The 21,354-nt window shown below is 49.5% G+C and overlaps 3 protein-coding genes across 3 annotated transcripts; 1 reads left to right on the forward strand and 2 right to left on the reverse strand.

Annotated features, from left to right (window-relative positions):
- Positions 1-1,027: 1,027 nt before the first annotated feature.
- Positions 1,028-13,568, reverse strand: tom1 (E3 ubiquitin-protein ligase TOM1; the record flags this gene model as incomplete). Its single annotated transcript, XM_026755139.1, has 7 exons — positions 1,028-1,122; positions 1,181-1,525; positions 1,600-5,457; positions 5,521-5,601; positions 5,654-9,484; positions 9,565-13,447; positions 13,521-13,568. 7 exons carry the CDS (start codon positions 13,566-13,568, stop codon positions 1,028-1,030), a joined length of 12,141 nt encoding a protein of 4,046 aa, XP_026611760.1.
- Positions 13,569-14,751: 1,183 nt separating this feature from the next.
- On the reverse strand, positions 14,752-18,321 carry CDV56_103290 (peroxidase/cytochrome P450 family protein; the record flags this gene model as incomplete). The annotated part of the gene is made up of 7 exons (XM_026756909.1): positions 14,752-15,078; positions 15,142-15,268; positions 15,317-17,495; positions 17,549-17,741; positions 17,793-17,841; positions 17,897-17,994; positions 18,055-18,321. The coding sequence occupies 7 exons, from the start codon at positions 18,319-18,321 to the stop codon at positions 14,752-14,754; spliced, it is 3,240 nt and encodes a 1,079-aa protein (XP_026611761.1).
- Positions 18,322-20,269: 1,948 nt separating this feature from the next.
- On the forward strand, positions 20,270-21,354 carry CDV56_103860 (trans-2-enoyl-CoA reductase (NADPH) TSC13; the record flags this gene model as incomplete). The annotated part of the gene is made up of 3 exons (XM_026757479.1): positions 20,270-20,306; positions 20,381-20,596; positions 20,672-21,354. The coding sequence occupies 3 exons, from the start codon at positions 20,270-20,272 to the stop codon at positions 21,352-21,354; spliced, it is 936 nt and encodes a 311-aa protein (XP_026611762.1).

Consider the following 21,354-nt stretch of genomic DNA (forward strand, 5'->3'; position numbering starts at 1 on the left):
GGTGTGAAGGCTCAATTTCACTGAAAACGGTGACAAAAAAAAGGCTTCAATCAGATCCGGGTTAATCGGCGGACAGCAGCTGGAGGATATATTTGGCGGCTAGAGTCGAGAACAATAAGAAGGTGTATTCAGAACAAAAGACGTAGAGCCATGCTAGGGAAAGATCTAATTTTCGGTAAATGCAAGGATGAAGATCTAGATAAAAGCCCCGCGGGCAACCTTTGATCGAACTTTTTTTCCCCAGTAAAACCATTGCTGTCCCGTGACTTCTGCATGCCTGCCCCACTTCGACTCACCGCCTTGTCCGGAGATAAATGAAGCATTGCAAGAGTAAATCATCTACATACCCAGATTGACTGAAGTCCGGAGGCCAGAGATACGCATCGCATCCTTGGTACCATATCACATAAAAGCCGAATAATGCGTGAATAACAACGATACGCTCAGACAAAAGATGCAGAGCTGCTCCAACAGCCTGATAATTGTGGCCGATAACCGTCAGATAAGAGGAGATACCTCTCTTAAGGTCATGTACATATTTTGAAGGGTCCTCATGGCAAGCTCTGATGCCATTCTAAGATCAAGGACAAGGACAAAACCCCGTTATGCAGAAAAGCCTTGCAGGAAGTCCAAGTCCTACGGTGAGTGAGTGGGACGAAACTGCTTTTTTTTATTCTAAAAGATCCGAAACTACATACATGAAAAACAACCCGGTGGAAAGGTAACAGAGCACATGGATGACCATCAGAGATGGGCTTTCCTGTTCCTTAACAGAGATCTGGTTGACCTGCACTTCAACCAGTACCTTGATAAGAAACCGTCCAAGTCTCAGGTCGTTCCCCCCTGCAGTGCCGTCCCCAGAATTTGATCAGCGTAAATAATACACACGAGCACAGAAGAAGGAAAAAAAATATCTTGAACGCCGTCAAATGCTTGAGCATCAGAGAGAATTAAAAAGAAAAAAAGTTTTAGAGGACCAGAAGCCATCATTCGACGAAAAGGCCATCAAAAGGAAAGAACCACCAGTCTATGCAAATCCGAAATAATCACTGCCAGCCGTCATTGCAGTATACAGACGCTGTCTCAAAGTCTCGTAGCTTTCATATTCTGGAAGATCAAGTTCTGATTGCTCAAGTTAGTCCCTGCTTGCCATAATCTCAATTTCGTAGCGAAGACTTACGGTTGAAGCATGTGTGCGAGCTTGGAAGACGATCCTTGTTGCCATAGTCGCGATGAATATTGAACTTGCTGACCCCGTTCATGCCCTCAAGTTCCTTGAAACCGTTGAGTGGCACTTTGCTTGTTCCTGTAACGAACTGCAGGAGTTTGGCACGTTCTTCCTTGTCAAAAGAGCGGACGGCACGCCAGAACCACTGGATTTGCGGTGACGAGGCGGAATAGTTATGATACTCAGTGTTGGCTTTCCAGTCGTCCACCTCAATCTCAGGAAGACCGGAGATGAGAAGTTCAAGCTCTTGTTCGTTGAAGATGGAAATCAGGTCAGGAGCAATGATTTCGTGGAAGCCTATAAAGATAATGAGTCTTTGATGTCATGATTGAATTGAACAAAGGGGGGGGGGAAAGAGGAAAATGGCATACCTTTCAGGAAATTGTCAAGCTGATCCTTGACAGATTTGACCAAACGGTAATCCACCACACGTTGAACGTATTCCTCCTTATTTTCCTGAGTCACTGGGATGTTGCGGCCATTCTCTACCAGATCAATCACCTGCTTCTCGCCAAAGTCATCAGTTTCGACGGCAAAAGTCTCGGTGATGATGTCGGTAATATCGTTCTCAAGCATCCAGAGAAGGGACTTGTAATAATCAAGGTCAAGCGTTTCCATGTCCTTGATGGAGACTGATCGGCCGAGAATGCACTTGTAGACCGCTCGGCTGAAATGGCAGTCGAGAACGCGCCCTTCGTAGAGAGCTTTGCCAATGATGCGCCCAATGAACTTGAAAAACATCAGGTGCTCCGAGTTGACACCACTCAGACGATTTGGATGGAACGTGGTCCGATCAGCAGCAACGGGAATGAACAAGGCGTAGTTGGGATTGAACATGCCACGAGCAAGAACCTGGAACCATTCTCTGGTCACACCTCCGGCATCGACGCCTTCCTCACCATGGAAGCGCACGTTCAACTTGCCGTACTTCAGCTCATCCGCCGTCTTAAAGTACAGAGACTTGAAAGAATCAAGGAAAACTTGGTCTCTTCTAACAGAAAGTTGAAGAGGAGGATGAGGGTGGCGAGGCTCGGCACCACGAGAATGAAGCTTGCGAGTAAAGTAATTGCGCTTGTTGTCAAATTCCAGAACCTTGGGATTTTTGACCAACAGAGAAAAGCTGCCACTCATCAGTCTAGGATTCTGACGGACAAGTTCGTTCAAAATCTTGCGATGATCTTCTGTGAATCTGAAAAACAAGCCTTCCATATTCAAACCGGCGTCGGCCGAAGTGGTAGACACAGACAGCTCTCGGCTGTTGCGAGCGATGGAAGTGTCTTTCAACGTGGTGTTCTTGCACACAACCATCAACGCCTCAATCAGAGGTAGGAGAATAGTGGCCACGTTCAGCATATTCTCCTTTTGACGGATGACGGTCAGGCATTCGCTCAGTTTAGTCCACAGAGGTCCGAAAGTTGAGCTCTCATACAATGTTTGCAGGACATCCTCCTTAGCGGTAGAGTCAGGTTCAGGCGCCTTAACCTTATCTGCACGATTGGGATCGAACAGATAGTCCAGTGCCGTCAAGACACGCAACAATTTGGCTTGGTCTGAACTGGCTGGTGAAAACTTCGCCAAAGCCAAGCCCTGCATGTCTGTGCCTGTTCGAGCTTGGTGGATATGAGATAGAAGTTCGTCCAAATCAGTCAAAATCGTGGTGCAGAGGTTCAGGGCCTGATTGACAAGTTCGTTGCCAATGACGTCCCTAGCGCCCGGAATAGCCGAAAGATTATTGATAGTCGACAGCGTTTCTCTGAAAGTTTTTCCGTTGCACTCTCGAGCAGCCAAAATGTGGACAACCAAGCGAAGATTTTGATCAGGAACAACAGGAGGCTCAATAGTCTTTCTCTTCGGCTTCTCATCTTCCACTGTCTCCTTTGCTGCCTCGGCCTTGTCTGCCTCGACCGGCGCAGCATCTCCTTGTGCCGTGGTCTCAGCAGCTTGCGACTCTGCACCTTCAACAGTAGGGGAGGGTGCATCAGTCATAGTTGCGTCGGTGCCAGCTGTCGGTTCCGTAGTTTCACTGGGTTGTACTGCATGCTCTTGGTCAGCGCTAGGTTCCGCCAGCTGCGCCTGCTCCGGCTTTTTGCCTTTGTCTTCTTCTTCTTCTTCTTCTTCTTGTTTTTCCTTCTCACGACGAAGAAGTAAGGTCAGTGGCTGCGTAATGCTGTTCAGTAAACTCGAAAGTTGTTCCATGCAGTTCGGGTTTTCCATGATCAAGCTGCGGTCAAGTAGATTGAGAAGAGCATTCAGAGCAAATTTGTTAGCCTTAATTTCCTTGCCTTTGCCTTTGCGGGATGGCTTCAGTTTCAATGTGGAAGCGGGATCATGCTCCGTAAGGAAGAACCACGCAATGTGGGGATTGTACTGGGATAAGAAAGAAAGAGTGCCCAGGCATTGCTGCACAACCATGATCGGAGTAACTTCGCTGCTGACACTCGATGAAGTCTGGAAAGCCATGTTACGTTTGACGGACTGAGGAGTCTTCTGGACCGAAGAAGGCTTTGCACGTAGAGAAAGATGAGCGAAACTGCGTTCAATCGCCGAGACATCTACACTCCCATCTTGGAGGATAGACAGAAGAAGGCTAATGACCTCAATGCGATTTTGACGATTTTCGCACACGTTGTGAAGGATGTCGTTCAATTGATGGCGCGCATTTCCTTGAAGAGGCATGAACATCAGACGTAGCAAAGTAGCAACGCCAGCTTTATCAAGCATTTGGACAATCTGGCGTCGTTGTGGCTTCTTGGACTCTTGATCTTCAGCTGGCTCATTTCTAGGACGATGATCAGCTCGGGTAATATCGCCAAATTGAGCCAATCGTCTTCCTGGCAAAGCGCGTGCCTCAGTAACAAATTCTGGACCTAGAGTAGCAAGAATTTCCTCGGGTTGGTCCGCAAGTACAGCTTGTCGCAAGGAAGGATCCAGGGTAGCAAGGAAGCTGGCAGCGTCCATATCTTCGGCGTGAGCTGGAGCATTGCCAGCCGCCGCCGCTTGCCTGCGTGCGCTCTCGCGCTCTCGGCGGCGACGGTCAGCTGCTTCTTGCTGCAAAAGTTCTTCACGAATATCCGGAGGCAACGCCTCCAAGAACTCCTGGTTAATTTCGCTGGGCTCTTCGCCAGCTGCGGCAGCCTGCGAACGCTGTTCCGCGAGTTGTTGCATGATAACCTCTTCCCGAAGCTCTTCAGGCAGTGCCTCGAGATACTCAGGATCTATTTCCATGCCGGTAATATCAAGCTGACGGCCCCGGATTGTTGTGTGCACTCGACGAGCAGGCTCGGAAGGGCCGGCTTCAGGCTGGATCGATGGTTCAGCGGTCTCATCGGTAGCTGTTTCTTGAATGTCGTCCATTGGCTCGGAGACGATCCCTGCGGCTTGACGCTCTGCCTCTTGCTGCTCCCTTTCTTGCTGACGTCGAGCGTTTTCTTCCTCCTCCTTTCGTTTACGCTCTTTTTCCTCTTCCTCTCTAGCGATGCGCTCTTGACGTTCACGCTCGGCCCGCTCTTCCTCTCGTCGCTTGCGCTCCTCTTCCATCTGTTTCTCACGTTGCTTCTCTTCCTCAATCGCAGGCGGAACAAGGATCTTCAGTAGAGAATTCACGACACGCTGTGTCTTCTCGACGTAAGTGCTGCTGAACAGGATGCGAGCCTCCTCTTGCCAGCGACTTCTAGTAGTGGCCAAAGCGAAGCTTACGGCCTGAGAAGGATCGTCGCGAGTCCGAGCCGGAGGAGCTTGTGGTCTGCCAAGGCCGAAGATGTCTTGAATACTACGGTTTGGTAGAATAGCCCGCCTATCGACGTGGACGTGTATCCCATCTGGACGAGTTATCACGCCGAAGCCCGGAGTCGCTTGTCCGGAAATTGCCTGCATGATTGCGTTCATAAAGCTTACGGGGCTGTCCATGGGAACAAGACGTCCGGTAGAGACAGGTTCCATGCCATGGACCCAATCTGTGAAGGCTTCATTGCCAGGCAAGCGAGGCTGTGCAGTTTCTGCACCACGGTCGGTTCGAACAAGAAGGGGATTCGTGCCGTCGTCGTTACCACGAGCAGGGATTTGTGTTCGGTGGAATCGGTAGGGCTGAATTGGAACTATTCCATGGCGATTGGGCACCATTCCGGTAACGGCAGCCCAGGTCGGTTGAGGACCACGGAATCGCTGGTGATGCCCACGGTGCAATGGAGGCTCGTCGCCATCCCAACCCCACGGATCGATCAGATCTTCATCTATTGAACGGTGATATTAGTAATTTTCTAGGATGGGTGGGCAGGTCATTTAAATCATCATACCATCGTCGAAGCCTTGGTATGACCCCTCGTCCTCATCAATGCCCTCTAATTCCTCCTCAAGCTCGTCAATTTCGTCATCCTCTTAGATGCTGTTAGCAATTTGCACAATCCCCATGGAGGCTAGATTACTGACCGTCGTCGTCATTCAGATCATCATCGACCATGTCATCATGGACGTCGCCGAGGCTATCGGCCTGAAGATCCTCGACTCCTCCTGCGGCTTCGTTCAAGACGCGGAACAAGTCGTCAAAACGCTGGCTACCACCGCGACGATCTGCTTGCCTAATATCGGCTAGCTCGTCCTCGAACTGATTCATGATTTCCGCTTCTTCGTCTTCAGACATCTCCTCGCTTTCCCATTCATCTTCATCACCTTCCTCCAAGCTATCGTTGTCATGATCACCGGTTATCTCGCCAGCGAGGATCTCGTCATCGTCCATATCGGACTGGTCATCTTCCTCATCGTCTTCTTCATCGTCTTCGTCGTCTTCGTCGTCATCAATCACGACTTCAATATCCATGCCGGAGTCACCCGGAAGGCCTTCGATAGGTCCGATACCCTCGATCTCATCCTCCTCGTCGCTAACAACCTCGCCGTCGTCTTCGGGCATATCTTCATCGTAATCCATCTCGTCACCGTATTCGTCATCATACATCTCGTCGTCTTCTTCCTCCTCGGATTCTTCAGAGCTGGTCTCTTCCTCATGGCGAGGCTCCAACATCCCCAATGTAGAATGGCGGAAAAGATCAGGAGTCTCTTCACGGTCATCATCAAGATCAGAGACAGATGTGGCCGAGGAGATTTCGTCTTCCTCAGTATCTCCAAGAGTAGAAATATCCGATGATTCACTTAGGATGACGGCAGTTTGTGTAAGCTTGTTCAGAGGACGCAGGATATATTTGATGACCCGCTTCGATGCCGGGAAGTTGAGGTCAATCTCAGCAATCGAGGCGGTCAAAGCGGCAATGAAATGCTTTTCATACATGGTCTTCGCGAGTTGCCTGGTGGAGGATGGGAAAGTCGTGTCTCCCGAAACGAAGGCATACCCACTGAGCATTTTGTCGAACAGATCCGCAAGCGACATCAGCCTGGAATACTTCACATCCAGCAGTTCATTCGACGCATTCGCTTCCTTGTATGTCCGTAGCGCATGCTCCAAGACAAAGCGCCTTACGAAAGCGAGCTCGGGCTCATCTTCCTCATTCAGATTCTGATCGTTGCGACGTCTTCCAGTACCCCCAAATTCACCAGTTTTGGTGCACAGAGCGACAAGTACCCGCATTGTCCAAGCAGAAGTGTTACTTCGCTTTTTGAAGGCAACTGATTCGTCATGCTCCATGGTACCCACAGGGACGAGAACATTCAGCAGATAATTCAGAATGCCCGACCGGGGTTTCGATGGTGTAGTGGCAAGAGGATCAGCCTTGCGAGAGAAATTTATGAACTCGACTTTTGTCCGATTATAGGAAGAAAGCAGTTCCGTCAGGCATTGCAGGAGGAAACACCGGTAGATGTAAATAGGATGCTCATCTGCCTTAAATGGAGGTTTTTCCGATTTCTTGGACGTACGCGCACCCGGCAGTTCGGCGCTAGAAACGGACGGGGTGGGTTCATCGGTCGCCATTTCTATATCAGTCTGAGTTTCTGATTGATCGTTTACAGCTGCGTCCCCAGTTTCAGCTGGGGGCTCCTTGTCTTCGACATCCTTGTAGGACAAGAGTTCGGATAGAAGATAGTGGATAACACCGTCGGGATTCTCTACCACAGGTGGCTTCAAATCCGCACCTTTACCCTTTTCTTTGTCATCCAATGAGGGTGCACCGCTTGCGACGTTATTATTGCCAGTGCTCGTGTTTTCAGCACCTTCTCGAGCGGATGGAGAGATTGGTGAGCCGGTGGTCTTGTCCGACTTCAAAGTAAGAATCTGTGGGCGTTGACGGTTATCGTACCGCTGCAACTTCAGTTTCTCGTTGGATACTTCCACGAAAAGCTCCGGCGACCTCAAGACAAGGTGGTACATCTGTCGAACGTAACCGGTAGTATCGATCTGACGAGATGATTTCGACTCGAAATTGGCCACAATCTCGCTCCTCATGATCTGACGAACCGTGTCCTCGTCTTCGACGATATGCCGAAGAATTAACATGAAAGCGCTTTGAAGTTTCTCATTCGTAGAACTCGATAGTTGTTTAACCATAACAAATAGGCGCTGCAAGCTTCGCTTCTCCCCAAGTCTGACAGCTATGCTGCGACTTCGGGTGAGGATGACAAGAATTCGACACACAGAAAGAGCCAAAGTGTCATCCTTCCCAATCCTAGGTAGGATTTCGACTATGGCTTCATAAAGTTGCATCTTCTGATCCAGGGAAACCAGAGGCTCCTCAAGATGCGCCGGGCCTGCGTCATCAGGATGTAAGTTGTCGCTGTCGGGCAGATTCCAACGAATCTGAGGTGGCTGCGCATCGTCCGAAAGTAGCTTCTCCAGGATAAGCAACACATGCCCAATCCAAGGGAAAGACTCGTCTGCTGATTTCTCCGGAGAGACTTTGATGAATCCAAGGAAGGTTGTGAAACATTCCTTCAACTCGTCCAGTGTAGCAGTATACATGTCTTTGTCTTGCAAAACCAAGGCAAGCAAGTGAGCATAAGCTGCTACCTTTTTACCAGCGACTTGGAAGTTTTCCATCTGCAACGAGACCAGAGACTGAACAAGAATCTCACCGACCTCTCTTCGGAAGCTCTCGGGGTCATGGTGCTTCTTTGTCGCGGACGCTATGAGGTCCGATAACTCGAAGGACACGTCATGGTGCTCATTCAGAACATCCAGGCAACGCTCGATCAGATTTGAGCGAACCTTTTCACGTTCCCCGTCCAAGTCTTCAACGGTAGTAAGCTCACGCCGCCTTGATGATTGCTCTGTAGGTTGCTCTGAGGAGGCGGTTCCTGCCTGGTTTGAGCTCTCAGACGAGTTCCCTGATGCATCAGCGTTGCGAGCATTTCTAAACGAGGACATATCACGATCCTCGCCAGCCACGCTCTGCTCATCATTGAGAATTTGAGTCAACGCTCTGGCCAGAAACTCAGTGCCATTGCCAAGGTCACTATCGGGTCTGTCCTGGTCTTGCTGTTGGCGAGAGCCGCCATCAGTTGACCGTCCGGACGCCTGAGCAAGGAGCATGGCAAGAGTGGAACGTTCCAAAAATCCGCTGTTGAAAGGCGGTGCGTCACCAAGAGGGGTATCTTCTGACGTCTCGCCACCAGCAGAATCAATATCTTCAGGGTTTGGTGGGACTCTCGGTGGAGCTCGCAGCCAGTTCTGTGCCTTGCAGTACTCTTCAGCAGCGAGGTATACGTTGTTACAGCGATAAAGAGCCTCGGTGGCCAGATCTTTGTCGAATCCTTTCTCTTCGTGTAAGTGAGTAACGCGATCCTTATTGACTACGACCGTCTTCTTTGTCGCTTCTGCCAAGAGAGGAGGGGTGTCGGAGCGACGAGCAGCTCCAGTCTCATATTCGCCGTCCAAAGATGAACGAAGGATGTCAACTAGACATTTGACCACAGAGCTTGAAGACTGTGTTGCAAAGTCGGAATTCCACAGGTCTCGAGCCATTGGCAAAATTTCCATCCGAAGATCAACCAAGAACTGGCCAGGTTGAAAATAGTCTGGCCGATCTCGATCCCGATCACCAGTAGTAATGGCCTGTGTCTGGCTGGAATCAACGATGTTTTTGCCCGAGGCCAATTCCGCAAAGAAGGAGAGAATGATCTTGATGCCTCCATAAGCAGATGTAAGTCGTGCGGAGACATCACTCTCAGACTCAGGAACAGACTCAGGCGGCGTGAGAGCCTTGACCTCTCGCATGAAGACATCGCAAATTTCTTTCAAGACTTTCAATCCGTGGTTTTTCTTAAATGCGAATAGAACAAGGGTGAGATAGTGCGAATGTGGACGTTCTGCGGTAGCTGTTACCACAACTAGATTAGTATCGTGACGACCGTTTAGATCCCGCAAATCTGCGAGTGGGAAAGTTAGAGCGACTTACCTTCATAAAGCAGATGCGAAAACGACGAGAGGATGACAATAAGGTAGGCGAATCGGTGCTTGGGATTGTCGCTTGAGTTCGGGGGAGTAAACTGTAATTGCTTAAGCACAGCCCCAGCAATGGCGTCCGCTACCAAGGTCGCATTCTGTCTCTGGTATGAGTCTACCCGCCGCTTCCCTATCAGACCGAGCCCTAAGTTGTGGAAAAAACCGGTGATCGAAGAAGGCAGGGAACTAAGGAGATAGCGGAGTGCCTGCACATTCTTGAAAGCTACGCCGCCCTCTGGTACCCTGGCGGTGCTATCCTTGGACTGCTGCGCAGCGACTTGCGGTTCAGATCCATTGTTTGCTGAGCCTTCTGGTGCGGATACAGCAGTGCTACCTTCCGCAGTAGGCAGTTCAGTTTCTTCTTCATTGGGCTTGTCCGAGCTAGCTCCTGCTTGCGCTTTTGTAGCCTGGTCCCAAGTGGCAGGAATATTCTTTTCGAGGAGAATCTCCTCCCAAACGCAAGCAGCATGCAAGCTTCCCAGAGCCGAGACGAGGACGCAGTATCGATCGGCTAGGTTGACTTGAGCAAAAGCAGAAGTGTGTTGGCTAGGGCGAGTCTGATACAAAGGCATGGAGAAGATTTCACGAAGCAAATCTGTAAGAACAAGAGTGGCAGCCATATGCTTCGCAAAGTAGGTTCCATTGGTCTTCGCGATGTCCAAGATTTCTTTGCCTTTCTCCCCGGATGACTCCTCGGCGGTTGGTTTAATCAGAGGTGTAAAGAAACCCGAATCCTTCGGTTCGGACCAGAAGCTAGAAAGATTGTTGACAGCAGTCTGCGCTCGCGTAACAATGGACGGCAAGACCAGGTGCGGTTTGGTTTCCGCCAACATATGCACCAGTACCGTAAGCTCCTGGTTTGCATCTGAATTGTGAAAGTCGAATGGAAGACTCTGCAGGGTCGCGAAATCCAAAACGAATTCAACACCCCCCGATTCGATGAAAAACGAGCAATTGGCTTGGTTTTCAAAGAAAGCGCCGAGAAATCGTACAACAGGGTAGATGTAATCCGTAACTGTGAGGCCAGCCGCATCCTTGTCCTGAGGTTCTGCATACTCTTCCGGGGATGGAAGAAGTTGAGTCAGATCCCCTAGGTTGAGTTTTCCACCGTTAGGGAGAGTGTTGGAAGTCAATTCCCGCACTCCAAGGTTTCGAAAATCATCCAGGGATGCGTCAATTGCGGCACCAATCTCTAAGGCCAGCACGTCGTAACCGCCAGAAATCTGGGGCTTTCCTTGAGGACCTTCCACCCACATCTTCGTTCCCATGCCATGTGCCCAAGCCTTGCTCTTGCATAGTAGACCGACGCGTGCTACCATTACAATGATGGCGGTCATGATCGATGATTTCAGTGCTGGATGATGCCGCACCAATTCATCGAAGGTGGTGCCCAATGACCGGACGAGATTGTGGTCATCCTTTAGACACTTTACGTGCTGGGGATTCTCGAAGATCTCAAAAAAGCTTTCCAATGCATCTGAAGACTGGAAGAGCTCAAGACCAGATGAATTGAGACATATTGCTCCAAAAGCAGAGGGTATGCAGGACAATGCTTCTGCGGCAGGCATGATTCCAGGAGCAAGACGCGCATCCTTCGACCTAGCCATATTGTATTCTCGGTGTTTCTGGTCGCCATGTGGCGATGGACCAGTCACGGCATCAGATGGCAGAGGGGATGGTTGGTCACCAGGCTGCGTTTCAGGTGCAGCACCCTCCGTCTCGACGACGGGAGGTTTCTCTGAAGTCTTGAGCTCAGATGAAGTCACAGCTTCCAGAAAACTCTTGCTCAAACCTGCTTCAGCAATGACCGCATAACTGGTAGGTTCATTATGAATGAAGCTACTGAGAATGTTGACGGCATTGCTCCAAACATGTGATCCGAATATCCGAGCATTCTCGAATACGAGCCGGAGGGAGGTCAGCAATTGAGGCGAGTCAATCAAATTCCGTAGGACTCTATCAAAGCCACCGCCATTGTGTTGCATGATGTGGTTGACAAAGCGGAACATCCATCGAAGGGTTTGTTGTTGGAAATATGGGATCTGGTAATCGATCGACGGGGTTTTGTGCTGCGGGGGAAGCCCAGCACCTCTAGAGACACTCTCAAAAGATGTCTTGGTTTCGTAGTCAATAAGTTCTGAGATAGCGTCAAAGCCCTTCGCATTCGTGAGCGTCGCGAGAGCATCACGGACCGCATGGACAAACGTATCGAGGAATTCCATGACACGTGAATAGACGCGGCGAGCCTTCTCAGTGCGAAGATTCAGAATATCAACAAACATCGGTATCAACCCAGCTGAAACAAGTGTTTCCGGAGTTCGAGTGCTTGAACCAGGAAGCGTACGCAGAAGAGCAAGTAGAGCGTCCCGCCATTCATCCTGGTAAGCTTCATCCTTGTCACTTTCTTCCGATGCTAGCTCGTTAACAGCCTTTCGAGTCAAAAACATGAGAACTCCATGATTGACATTGACACTTAGTGCGGCGCAAACGTCAATAGCTCGTGACTTGTGCTTTGCTAAAGCATCAATGGCGTGAAGAGCCAAAGTCTGTAGAGTACGGGAAACCGGAAGATCGCCGCTTGCACCGAGATGAACTAGCTCACCCAACTGGTAGGCAAGCTGGAGCCGTTTTGGTTGTTCGTTATCATACTGCAGAATCTTCTGTTGGAACAGTGTCTCAGGATAGACATAAGCTAAGTTGGTAACTGCAAGAATTCTGATGGCGAGGATCTGCTCTCGAGTGGAATTGGATGTGGCAACCCCCTGGGCGATACGGATTCTGTGAAGTAGTTCGTACTTCGACTCATCCGGCAGCTCATCCAAATGCGCAGCAAGAAGATCTTCAGCTTTCGATGCCGAAATCTTGGAGTAAGGGATGTCAAGAACTTTGCCTCCGCGCAACGCTTCCTCATGTTTTCCGGAGGGAGAATTGGTGACAGAGCTCGGTGAATCTTCCACAACTGTCGTACGGGTTAGCTGGGGAGTAGGATGGGTGTGACTCCTCCGAAGAGGCGTGGGTGTAGTGGGAGGTTGTGACGGCAGCCCAACTTGCGCATTCTCCAATGCCAATTTAGCAGGCTCAGCCGGGGCCGAAGGATAGTAGATCAAACGCACATGACCCCACTCATCCCAGGCGTCGGATTCGCGAGTAATCGAGATCAAATCATTAGCATTATGTCTGGTATGAGCTCCCTTCTCCTTGCCTTTGGTCCCAGCAGCAAGAGAAACGGGCGCCTTGCCGGACGTGTAAGGACGGGGAAAAGGTGCAGCAATCTTCTGCAGCTTCTCCAGGTCGATGTTATAGTGAGCTGCCAACAAGCTCTGCTGAAGATGGGAACTGCCACGCTGACGAGAATGGTATCTTTGTGCCAGGCAAAGAGCCAACCGGAGGGTAGACTGAAGAAGAGAGAGCGAAGTGGTGTTCAGAAGTTCCCCTAAGCGCTCGCTGCTGTTGTACAAGCTACGATTGCCGCATTTCTCTAACAGAAGCCTGGAGAAATCAAGAATCGCTTCCACAAGTTCCCTATCGCCCTCCGGTCCATATCCCAAGGCATTCAGCTTGGAATCTGCCTCCTCAGAACTGAATTGACCCTCGCCACTCGTGTATGCGTCGATCAAAACATATCTGCCAAAAGGCTTGGTTTGCGGGCCGGCGTTGAGAGCATACTGCTCGATGACAGACGCGAGAATATCGTCAAAACGGTTCAAGACATTGATCCAGTGATATAGATCACCTCTGGGAAAAGGCCATAGGCGAGAAAAGGTATTGAGGTGCAAGGGAAGCTCGGGGATGGAGATAGTCGTGGCACGAGCTACGAATTCTGTCAAATATGGTGACTGGGACAGGGGAGAAAATTTTCAGTCAGTCTGCATTCCAGAGCTGGAGATCGAGCGGGGTGAATGAACTTACAATTGTCGCCTCATGCTTTTGGCTCGCCACCTTCTTAATTCTCCCCATGATGATGTTTTGAAAGTAGACAGCAACTCATGAGGAGGTTCGCCTCACCCGCGATTTGCTCCTCCTGGTGAGGGTGGGGAGGTCGTGAAGACCCAAGTCGCGCAGACAGTCGCGGAGCGGCCTTATGACGTTTCGGGTCCTCTCCTTCCTCAGCAAAAGCCTAACGAGTGGAGTAGGACTAGGATAGAAGCAATGAGTGTTGGAAATAAAGGAAATGAATATGGAGTTAAAGAGACTTTTCTTCTGCAGTTGAAAAGTTCAGGATGAGTGAGGAAAAGGTGAAGTAAGATGAAGGATTCTGTTGCAGCTTTGGAAGTACCGATAGGCGTTAAAAGTTCAGAGAAACAAAGTGCAGGTCGTTTCTCCGAAGCTCCCGCAACCTGATCAGTCAAGGAATAATGAGATGAGCACCGAGAGACACTCCAAAGCTGAGACGGGATGACGGAAGGTGGTGTAAAGGGCCAAATGAAGGATGTGTTGAAGTTTGGAAGGTTCGTGAAATTATCCAGATGATGGATGGAGCTCTGGCGCTCTTCCGTTGCAGGCAAAGCGGAGAACAGCCCGGAGCGGGTGTTCTTCCCCACCGAACAACTCATTCACTGATGCCGACTACTCCGTACTCCGGAGAAGAACTTCAAAAACACCCATCATTCATGCATGCAGGCATCAAGAAATTGGAATATGTTCTTCATACCTCAATTATTGATCAGGTTTTCGCTACTTGCATCAGACAAAATCGAACTCTACCTCCTCCCGTATGATGTCAGGCAAGTATCTCCATGGCAGCCCCTCACCTGCAAGAGTCCCAATACTAGGGCTGCATCAAGACCTTGCTAGGGTATTTCCGGTCAAGACCATCTCTGATATTGATGCTTGATCCAAATTTCCTTTCCCCAGAAAGCCAGCGCATGGCATCTGTCATTCCCAGCCACCTTCCCCCCGAGTCCTTCGCGGTCAGGAAGCCGTAGTTGCTGCCTAACAACCACTACTGAAATGGAACGCCTCAGATGCTACTTCCATCCGCCCAGATAAGCAGACCGATGCCGTGTAAATTGATATTTGGCTCTTATATATATATACACAGAAAGACATTGAGCAACGCCAATTTCGTGCCCAATATAACAAGCCCTTCCAGCGAGCTAGGTCAGTGAATATGGGATCCAATTTTGATGCAACGTCTCGATTACTCCTTTAATTCCGGTAAATCGCCATCCCACTGAATCTTCATCGTCGTTGGGAAGGGGAAAAAGCCACTCTGGTCCGCAGTCATGTACATGGCAATTCCACCAGGACCCGAAAGCTTCTTCAGGTGGCCTTGTTTACCAGGCGCCCGGCGAAGGTTATCCAGCCGTCCAATGACCTTCAGCATTGTCGTAAGCGCGGTTTTACAAAGACCGAGTCCAAGACACTGGTGTGGCCCAAAACCGAAATGCGCGTATAGGTTCATGTCGCGGTCAAGTTTAACTTTGTCAGGCTCTGGAAAACTGACAGGGTCCATGGAAGCCGAAACCTAGTGAATATATTGTGAGCAGGAGGATCACCAATTGCCAATTCTGGTCCCTGGATTACTCACCAAGTTGCAGATAATATGCTGGCCTTGTTTCAGTGTGATCTTCTGGCCGTTGTCCTCGACAACTGTGGGTTGTGCTACCACTCGCGGCAAGGCAACCGACGACCGCATCCGGGCACCCTCCATGAAGCTATAAGACTTAGTAAAGAAGGGCGACATAGAAGTTGATAATACTCACTATCGCAACAGTAGATCGTCAGCTTCAGGGGTGTCTTCCTTGGCCAGCCGATTGATCTCGGGTAGGTGAACTGAGCCCTCTTCTGAGAGGTAATAGTCAAGAGACTGGGAGAAAAGCTGTGCTTGGTTGGCTACCATCCCTCCAGCAGTTGGTAGAACGTGGGTCCAAACGATTTCAGCCGCTGGCATCCCGCTGCCAAGCAGGCGCTGGATCATATGGACACCATAGTCGCTGAGGACATCGTGCCGATGCAGACTATTGACAAGATTGGCAATGAAACCAGTCTTCTCGATGAGCTCAACGTTCGTTAGTGTGAGCTGGCCAAGCTGTTGCGTCACGCCCCGAGCCCCTTGATTAAGCTCGAAAGACTTTCCAACATCTGCATCGTAAAAGATGGAAGTGAACACGACCGCCATGATTTGGTACAACTCCGACTCAGTGAAGATGCCTCGGGGATTGGATTCGGTTTTCAGTGGTAGCGAAAATACGGAAGCACAGAAGTGAACCTGCGCCAGGTTGGCAATATCGCGGACGATATCAACTTGATTGACACCAGCAAGCTTGTAAGAGTACCTGTGCAGCAGCTTCACAGTAATGTCCTCATAGAACCTTTTCACTTCAGTTTCCCATTTATCACGGTACAAGGCCTTGCCCATCATTTGACGCGACATGGCGTTCGGGGTCCTGTCACCGGATAGCATGAAGTCTCTGCCGTAAGGCTGATTATTGTGGCGCATGAGAAACTCAATCTTGCTACCCCAAGTAACCTTGAATGTCTCCTGATCAGACAGTATAGACATGCAGGCCGAATGGGAGTTAATGAACTGAGGCGGGGGCGTATAGTTGGGGCGGTCCCAGCTATACTTTTCGGCAGTTCCGAGTTTGGTCAGAATCTTCTTATTTTCGGATGGTATGACAAGGGGGAAGTGAGCATAGACTGAATCGCCCCTAAAGTGGTTCGGGAAAGCTCGCAAGACGAGTTTGTAGAAGACATGGGTCTGGTCAACCGAATCCTGGGGCTGAATCTCACTGTACGCCCAGTTTGTGAGATGTTTCGGTGTAAAGTCGACGGTGTGAAAGCGGTCACCACGAACCAAAGCGACGGCGTCCGAGAGAATGGCTCTAGAGATCGTAAAGTTGGTGCAAAGACCACTGCCAGGAACCATTGACTCTTTCGCATCTTCCACAATGATACCAGGGTATATCTCAACCCGATCAGGATGGTCGTAGAGCCGCTTGAGCTGGTCTGCGATGTATGGATCCGGGTTAATCTCTTCAAAGGTCTTGTAAGGAGCCAAGTTGAAGTAATTTCTGAATTCGTTCAGAGTAGCCAGATTCCAGGAACGCGCTTGATGAATCCCAAGCGCCTCGATGCTCCTGAAGACGGTGGGAACATGCAAGGCACCGAAAGCGCCTGCACAGTCTTCAACGCTTTCCTCAAAAATTTTGACTAAATCATCGTCATCATACGACCCATCTTCCTTGCGCTGTAGTCCAGCAAACGGACGCTCTTGAGGCTCTTCTGGTAGCTTAGCCTCCCACCGACCAAGTCCTCGCAAGAAGTCCTGCAAGGAGATGCTGCTGGGATCCTGCCCAGGGAACAATTCTTGATACATGTTTTCAGTCCATTTTTGATCTCGCTGGGAGATGCAAGAGTGCCAACGGTACACAAGGTTGAACTCAGCAGAAACTTGATTACCAGTTGCTTGAGCCGCTGCGCTGCCGAGCAATCCGTCTTTCATTTCAGAACGGGGGTCCAAGCTCCAGACGCTGTCTGTTCTGTTGATATTCAAAATGGTGCGAACATAATCCTTCAGAATGATGTTGACGTAGAGACCGCATGTCACAAGTCGGCCGGTTTGGAAAAGATCGTTGTCATACTTCGCATATGCTGCGGTGTCGGACTCTTGCGGCTTTGTAAACCGGCCTCCTTCGTTGATCATTGCCAGCTTCTCAACCACGTAGTTATGAAAACGATTGAACATCATCAAAACTACGCCAACACCCGGAGGGAAGCCCAGAACGCGTTTCGTCGAGAAACAGTCTGGCTTGAGCTTACCATCCTTGAACGTTCTGACAAGGTTCTGTTCTTCTTGATTGTTGCCATACAAAGGCGACAGATCCAAGTATGAAGAAGTTAGGCTGATTGTTGGATCTTTACGATCCGTCTGGAACAAATCTGTGTATATTTGTCAGTCTGAACCGTCGTCTCTTCATTTGCCCGGGACTTACCATGGATAATGATGGATGCAATGTAGAACAATACACTAGATATTTTATTCGGATGTTCTTTGTACTCTTTACGTGCCAGGAGACAATCAAAAAGAGTTTCGGGATCTGGTAGGTTTGGAGACTGCAAGGTCTTGGGCCGTACAGATCTTGCATACGGAGTCCCAGCGGCACCAATATGTGGCCAAAGCACGTTCTGTTCGTCGAGTCAGCAAGCATTTTGAAACCGGATGTTTCTAAGCCCTACATTGCCAGAGCCATCCGCTCTTCGGTACATTGCATCACGTCCAAGATAGCTGTTCGTGCGGTCAGAAGTAAGTCAAAGAAGTTTGCTTTATAAAATTAACGTACGAGACTGGTGGGTGCTCCAAGTCATTCCACAGAGTGGTCAGAAAGGTATTCGTCAATTCTTTACCAACCTGAGAAGTTGAGGGTAAGCCAGCGGCGAGCTAGCATGTGGTCAAGATCAATAATCCAATTCTTCGTTAACCGTACGCGCAGAAACTGACCTGGACAACTCGCTCCATGATATACTTCCTGTCGTCTAAAGCCTCTCCAGTCAAGGCACTCTTCGAGACATCCACGAGAGTCTTGAGATCGCTCAGGTCAACGTGGGGGAGATCTTTGAGAATGCCTGTTTTCACTTGCTCCGTGACATAGGTGCCGTCGCCTGTTTGGCTAGGCATAGGCCGCAGCGACGCCGAGACAACCTGCTCGATCTGAGCCAGGGTCTTTCCAAGTCCACCACTGGCAGAACCGTTTTGCTTCTCAGACATGGCGGATATAGTGTACAAAACAAAAGTGTGTGGGTTGAATAAAAATGCACTCCTAAGTCATATTAGCATTGGCACTTCTGCGATAAGAGAAGGCATAAAAGGCTCGGAGCATCATCCAATACATCCACTATGCGCTTTGTTTGTGGGACATCATTGTGGGAGATCTTCATATAATACAGTTTGTACTCACCAATTCACTAAAGATCAGATTCGAGAATATATGTGGCATGCAAAGCAAAATCACAGTAGATATACAAAACAGTACAGCCGAATAAGGATACAGAGGTAATAGCTTTGGTTAGCGATTAGGAACAATCGATGAGCCAGTGGACTGGAAAGAGATCGGAAAGTCAAACAAAGCCTCTCGGGGCCAACGCCCCATTAAGTAGGAAATAATTGCACATGGCATACCAAATAATCGAGCGGCTGAAGGAGCCTCGCTCATGACCGACGGAGTCAGCAATAATCATCCACATAATCATCATCACCATCATAGCCATCTCTCCGGGCGAATAATGCCCCACAGGAGAGTGTGCGCGATATGGCCCTTTGATTCGCGCATGCGCAATAAGACCAACTTAGTTTGGCTGTCAGCTGGGGACACTGCCCATGGGCCATGGCTGAGAAATAGGCCAGAAGCCCAGAACATGGCTGATGGCACAGGTGCAGCTTTTTGGAGCTGAAAGACTGATTAATAGTTATCAGAGAAGCATGCTGCATGGTACATACTCGTCCTGTGAAGGATGAATGTACAGTCCGCATCAAGTAGATACGATCCATCCTGAATTCATGATAGCGTTCGTTGATCGATGATGGAGATCCCGCGATGGGTCATTTTCGCCAACCACTGCTGGAGTTCTTACAAAGCTGAAAACATGTGTGGATAATCGAGGAAAGACAACCTGGTTGATCTGCGGATGTTGGGTTGCCAGTCTACCAACAGCTTGGTTCGCAAATGCGTAATCAATTGTCATAAGTCAATAATTCGAGCATTGAAGCGAGAACACGAGGATAGGTCAATTCCAGATTCCAGATCCCCGTCCGCTCACGAGTCGTGACGCAGCTGATTGGCCGCTCATGTGATTTCCCAATCATGAACGCAGTATGAACGCTGTATCAATGCGACAGTTTCTTCCGGATAGATAGAAAATAATAGATCCATAGTATCTACATTCAAGTCACTCAAGATTGGCTGAAAAGGAATGGTGGTTGCAGCCGACGACAGTGGGACCCTTATGCAAGCTAAATTGCCACTAAATAGTCCAGTAAGAACAAGGCTGGCTGAGTCGTCTAATTCAGAGTACAGCCTGACAGCAAGAAAGTGGTTCGTTTAGCAGCTGGTACATATTTCATATCCTTAACCTCGACAGGCAACGGAGAAGGCCGGCTGACAGGCTGACATCGAGCAAGGGCCAATGCGCTCTTTGGTGCTATGATAGCACTGACTGAGTCCCATTAGTGTGTCTGATCTAGGGAGTTCTGAGAAGGTAGGTATACGTTGAAGGCTGCACATAATCATAACGTTGTACCAATAAAATGTAAACATTCTTTTCTCACTGCTGTTAATTGAATGCCTCCACCAGTCATTCTTGTGCGATGGAAGTTTACGGACACAAAGTATTCTCAATATGCATAAAGCAGCATCGTCTCTCCCGACTCCCAGCTCAGTCTCGACTAAAATTGTGCATATGGGAGAGTGCGATAAGTCCTTCTGGAACATGTCCCTCATCCTGAACACTCGTATCACGTGACTTGAGACTTGCCGAGGTGCCTGAATGCCGATGGATCAGGTACACTACCTTAGTTGTTTGTTAGCCTGCATTATTTTGCGGATTAGCAACACTGCGACAGTAGTATCTCGACTGAGTGTGTTTGACTTCACTTTTGATCGAGTTTACGGGCACGAGCTTCGCGATATCAGAAAGGATTGCGATCGAGTTCAATTTCAATGGCGTCGACAATCACGTTGGTCGTTCAACCCCGGGGTATGCTTTCATTCGAATTTCATCGTTCTTCCTCGATCTAAGCATTTGCAGCGCACTGATTCTTTTACTTACAGGTAAACCCATTAGGAAGCTTCCAAAGGAACTTCAGATTGGTCCCAATGCTTCTACACAAGAAATCTATAACTCACTCGCGGAAGCTTCGGGCTTCCCCATCCACCGTTTGAGGATCACCAAGGGAAGCGACCGAACAGTTGTCCCCAATTCAAAAGGCACAAGTGTCAATGATATTGGACTCCGGGATCAGAGTGTAGTTCATGTCAAGGATCTGGGTATGTTGGAGTTTGATCCAGCTGTACTCTCCAATCACGATGAGAACTAACGTGGTATTTTGCGTCACTTCTCAGGTCCCCAGATTGCATGGCGCACAGTCTTCATTATCGAGTACCTGGGGCCTCTTCTCATTCCTGCTCTGTTTCTGTTCCCTCTCCGGCCATATATCTACTACAACTTCGACAAGCCTCTACCCGAGCCTTCCAACCTGCAGCTACTGGTCTGCGGGCTCCTAATCGTGCACTTCACCAAACGCGAGCTCGAGACTCTCTTTATCCATCGTTTCAGCAATGCCACGATGCCCGCCCGTAACATCTTCAAGAACAGCGCTCACTACTGGGTTCTTGCCGGCTTCAACATCGCGTACTGGGTTTTCCGCCCGGACGCGGCTGCTGCCACCAGCAAAACCAACCCAGCCCTCCTCTACAGCGGTATTGCCCTTTTCATCTTCGGCGAGCTGGCCAACTTGAATGCACATCTGGTGCTTCGCGACCTGCGTCGACCAGGTACCACCGAGAGGGGCATTCCGTCCGGCTTCGGATTCAACCTTGTGACTTGCCCCAATTACTTGTTCGAGATCATTGCCTGGATTGGCATCTATCTGGCCAGCGGAATGAGTTGGAGTGTCTTGTTTTTCATCACTATTGGAGGTGCTCAAATGGCTAGCTGGGCCGCTAAGAAGGAACGCCGCTATCGCAAAGAGTTCGGTGACAAGTACAAGCGCAAGAGGTCTGTCATGATTCCTGGAATCTTCTAA

The sequence above is a fragment of the Aspergillus thermomutatus genome (assembly GCF_002237265.1).
Source record: "Aspergillus thermomutatus strain HMR AF 39 chromosome Unknown NODE_207, whole genome shotgun sequence".
In the NCBI taxonomy this organism is placed as follows: Eukaryota; Fungi; Ascomycota; class Eurotiomycetes; order Eurotiales; family Aspergillaceae; genus Aspergillus; species Aspergillus thermomutatus.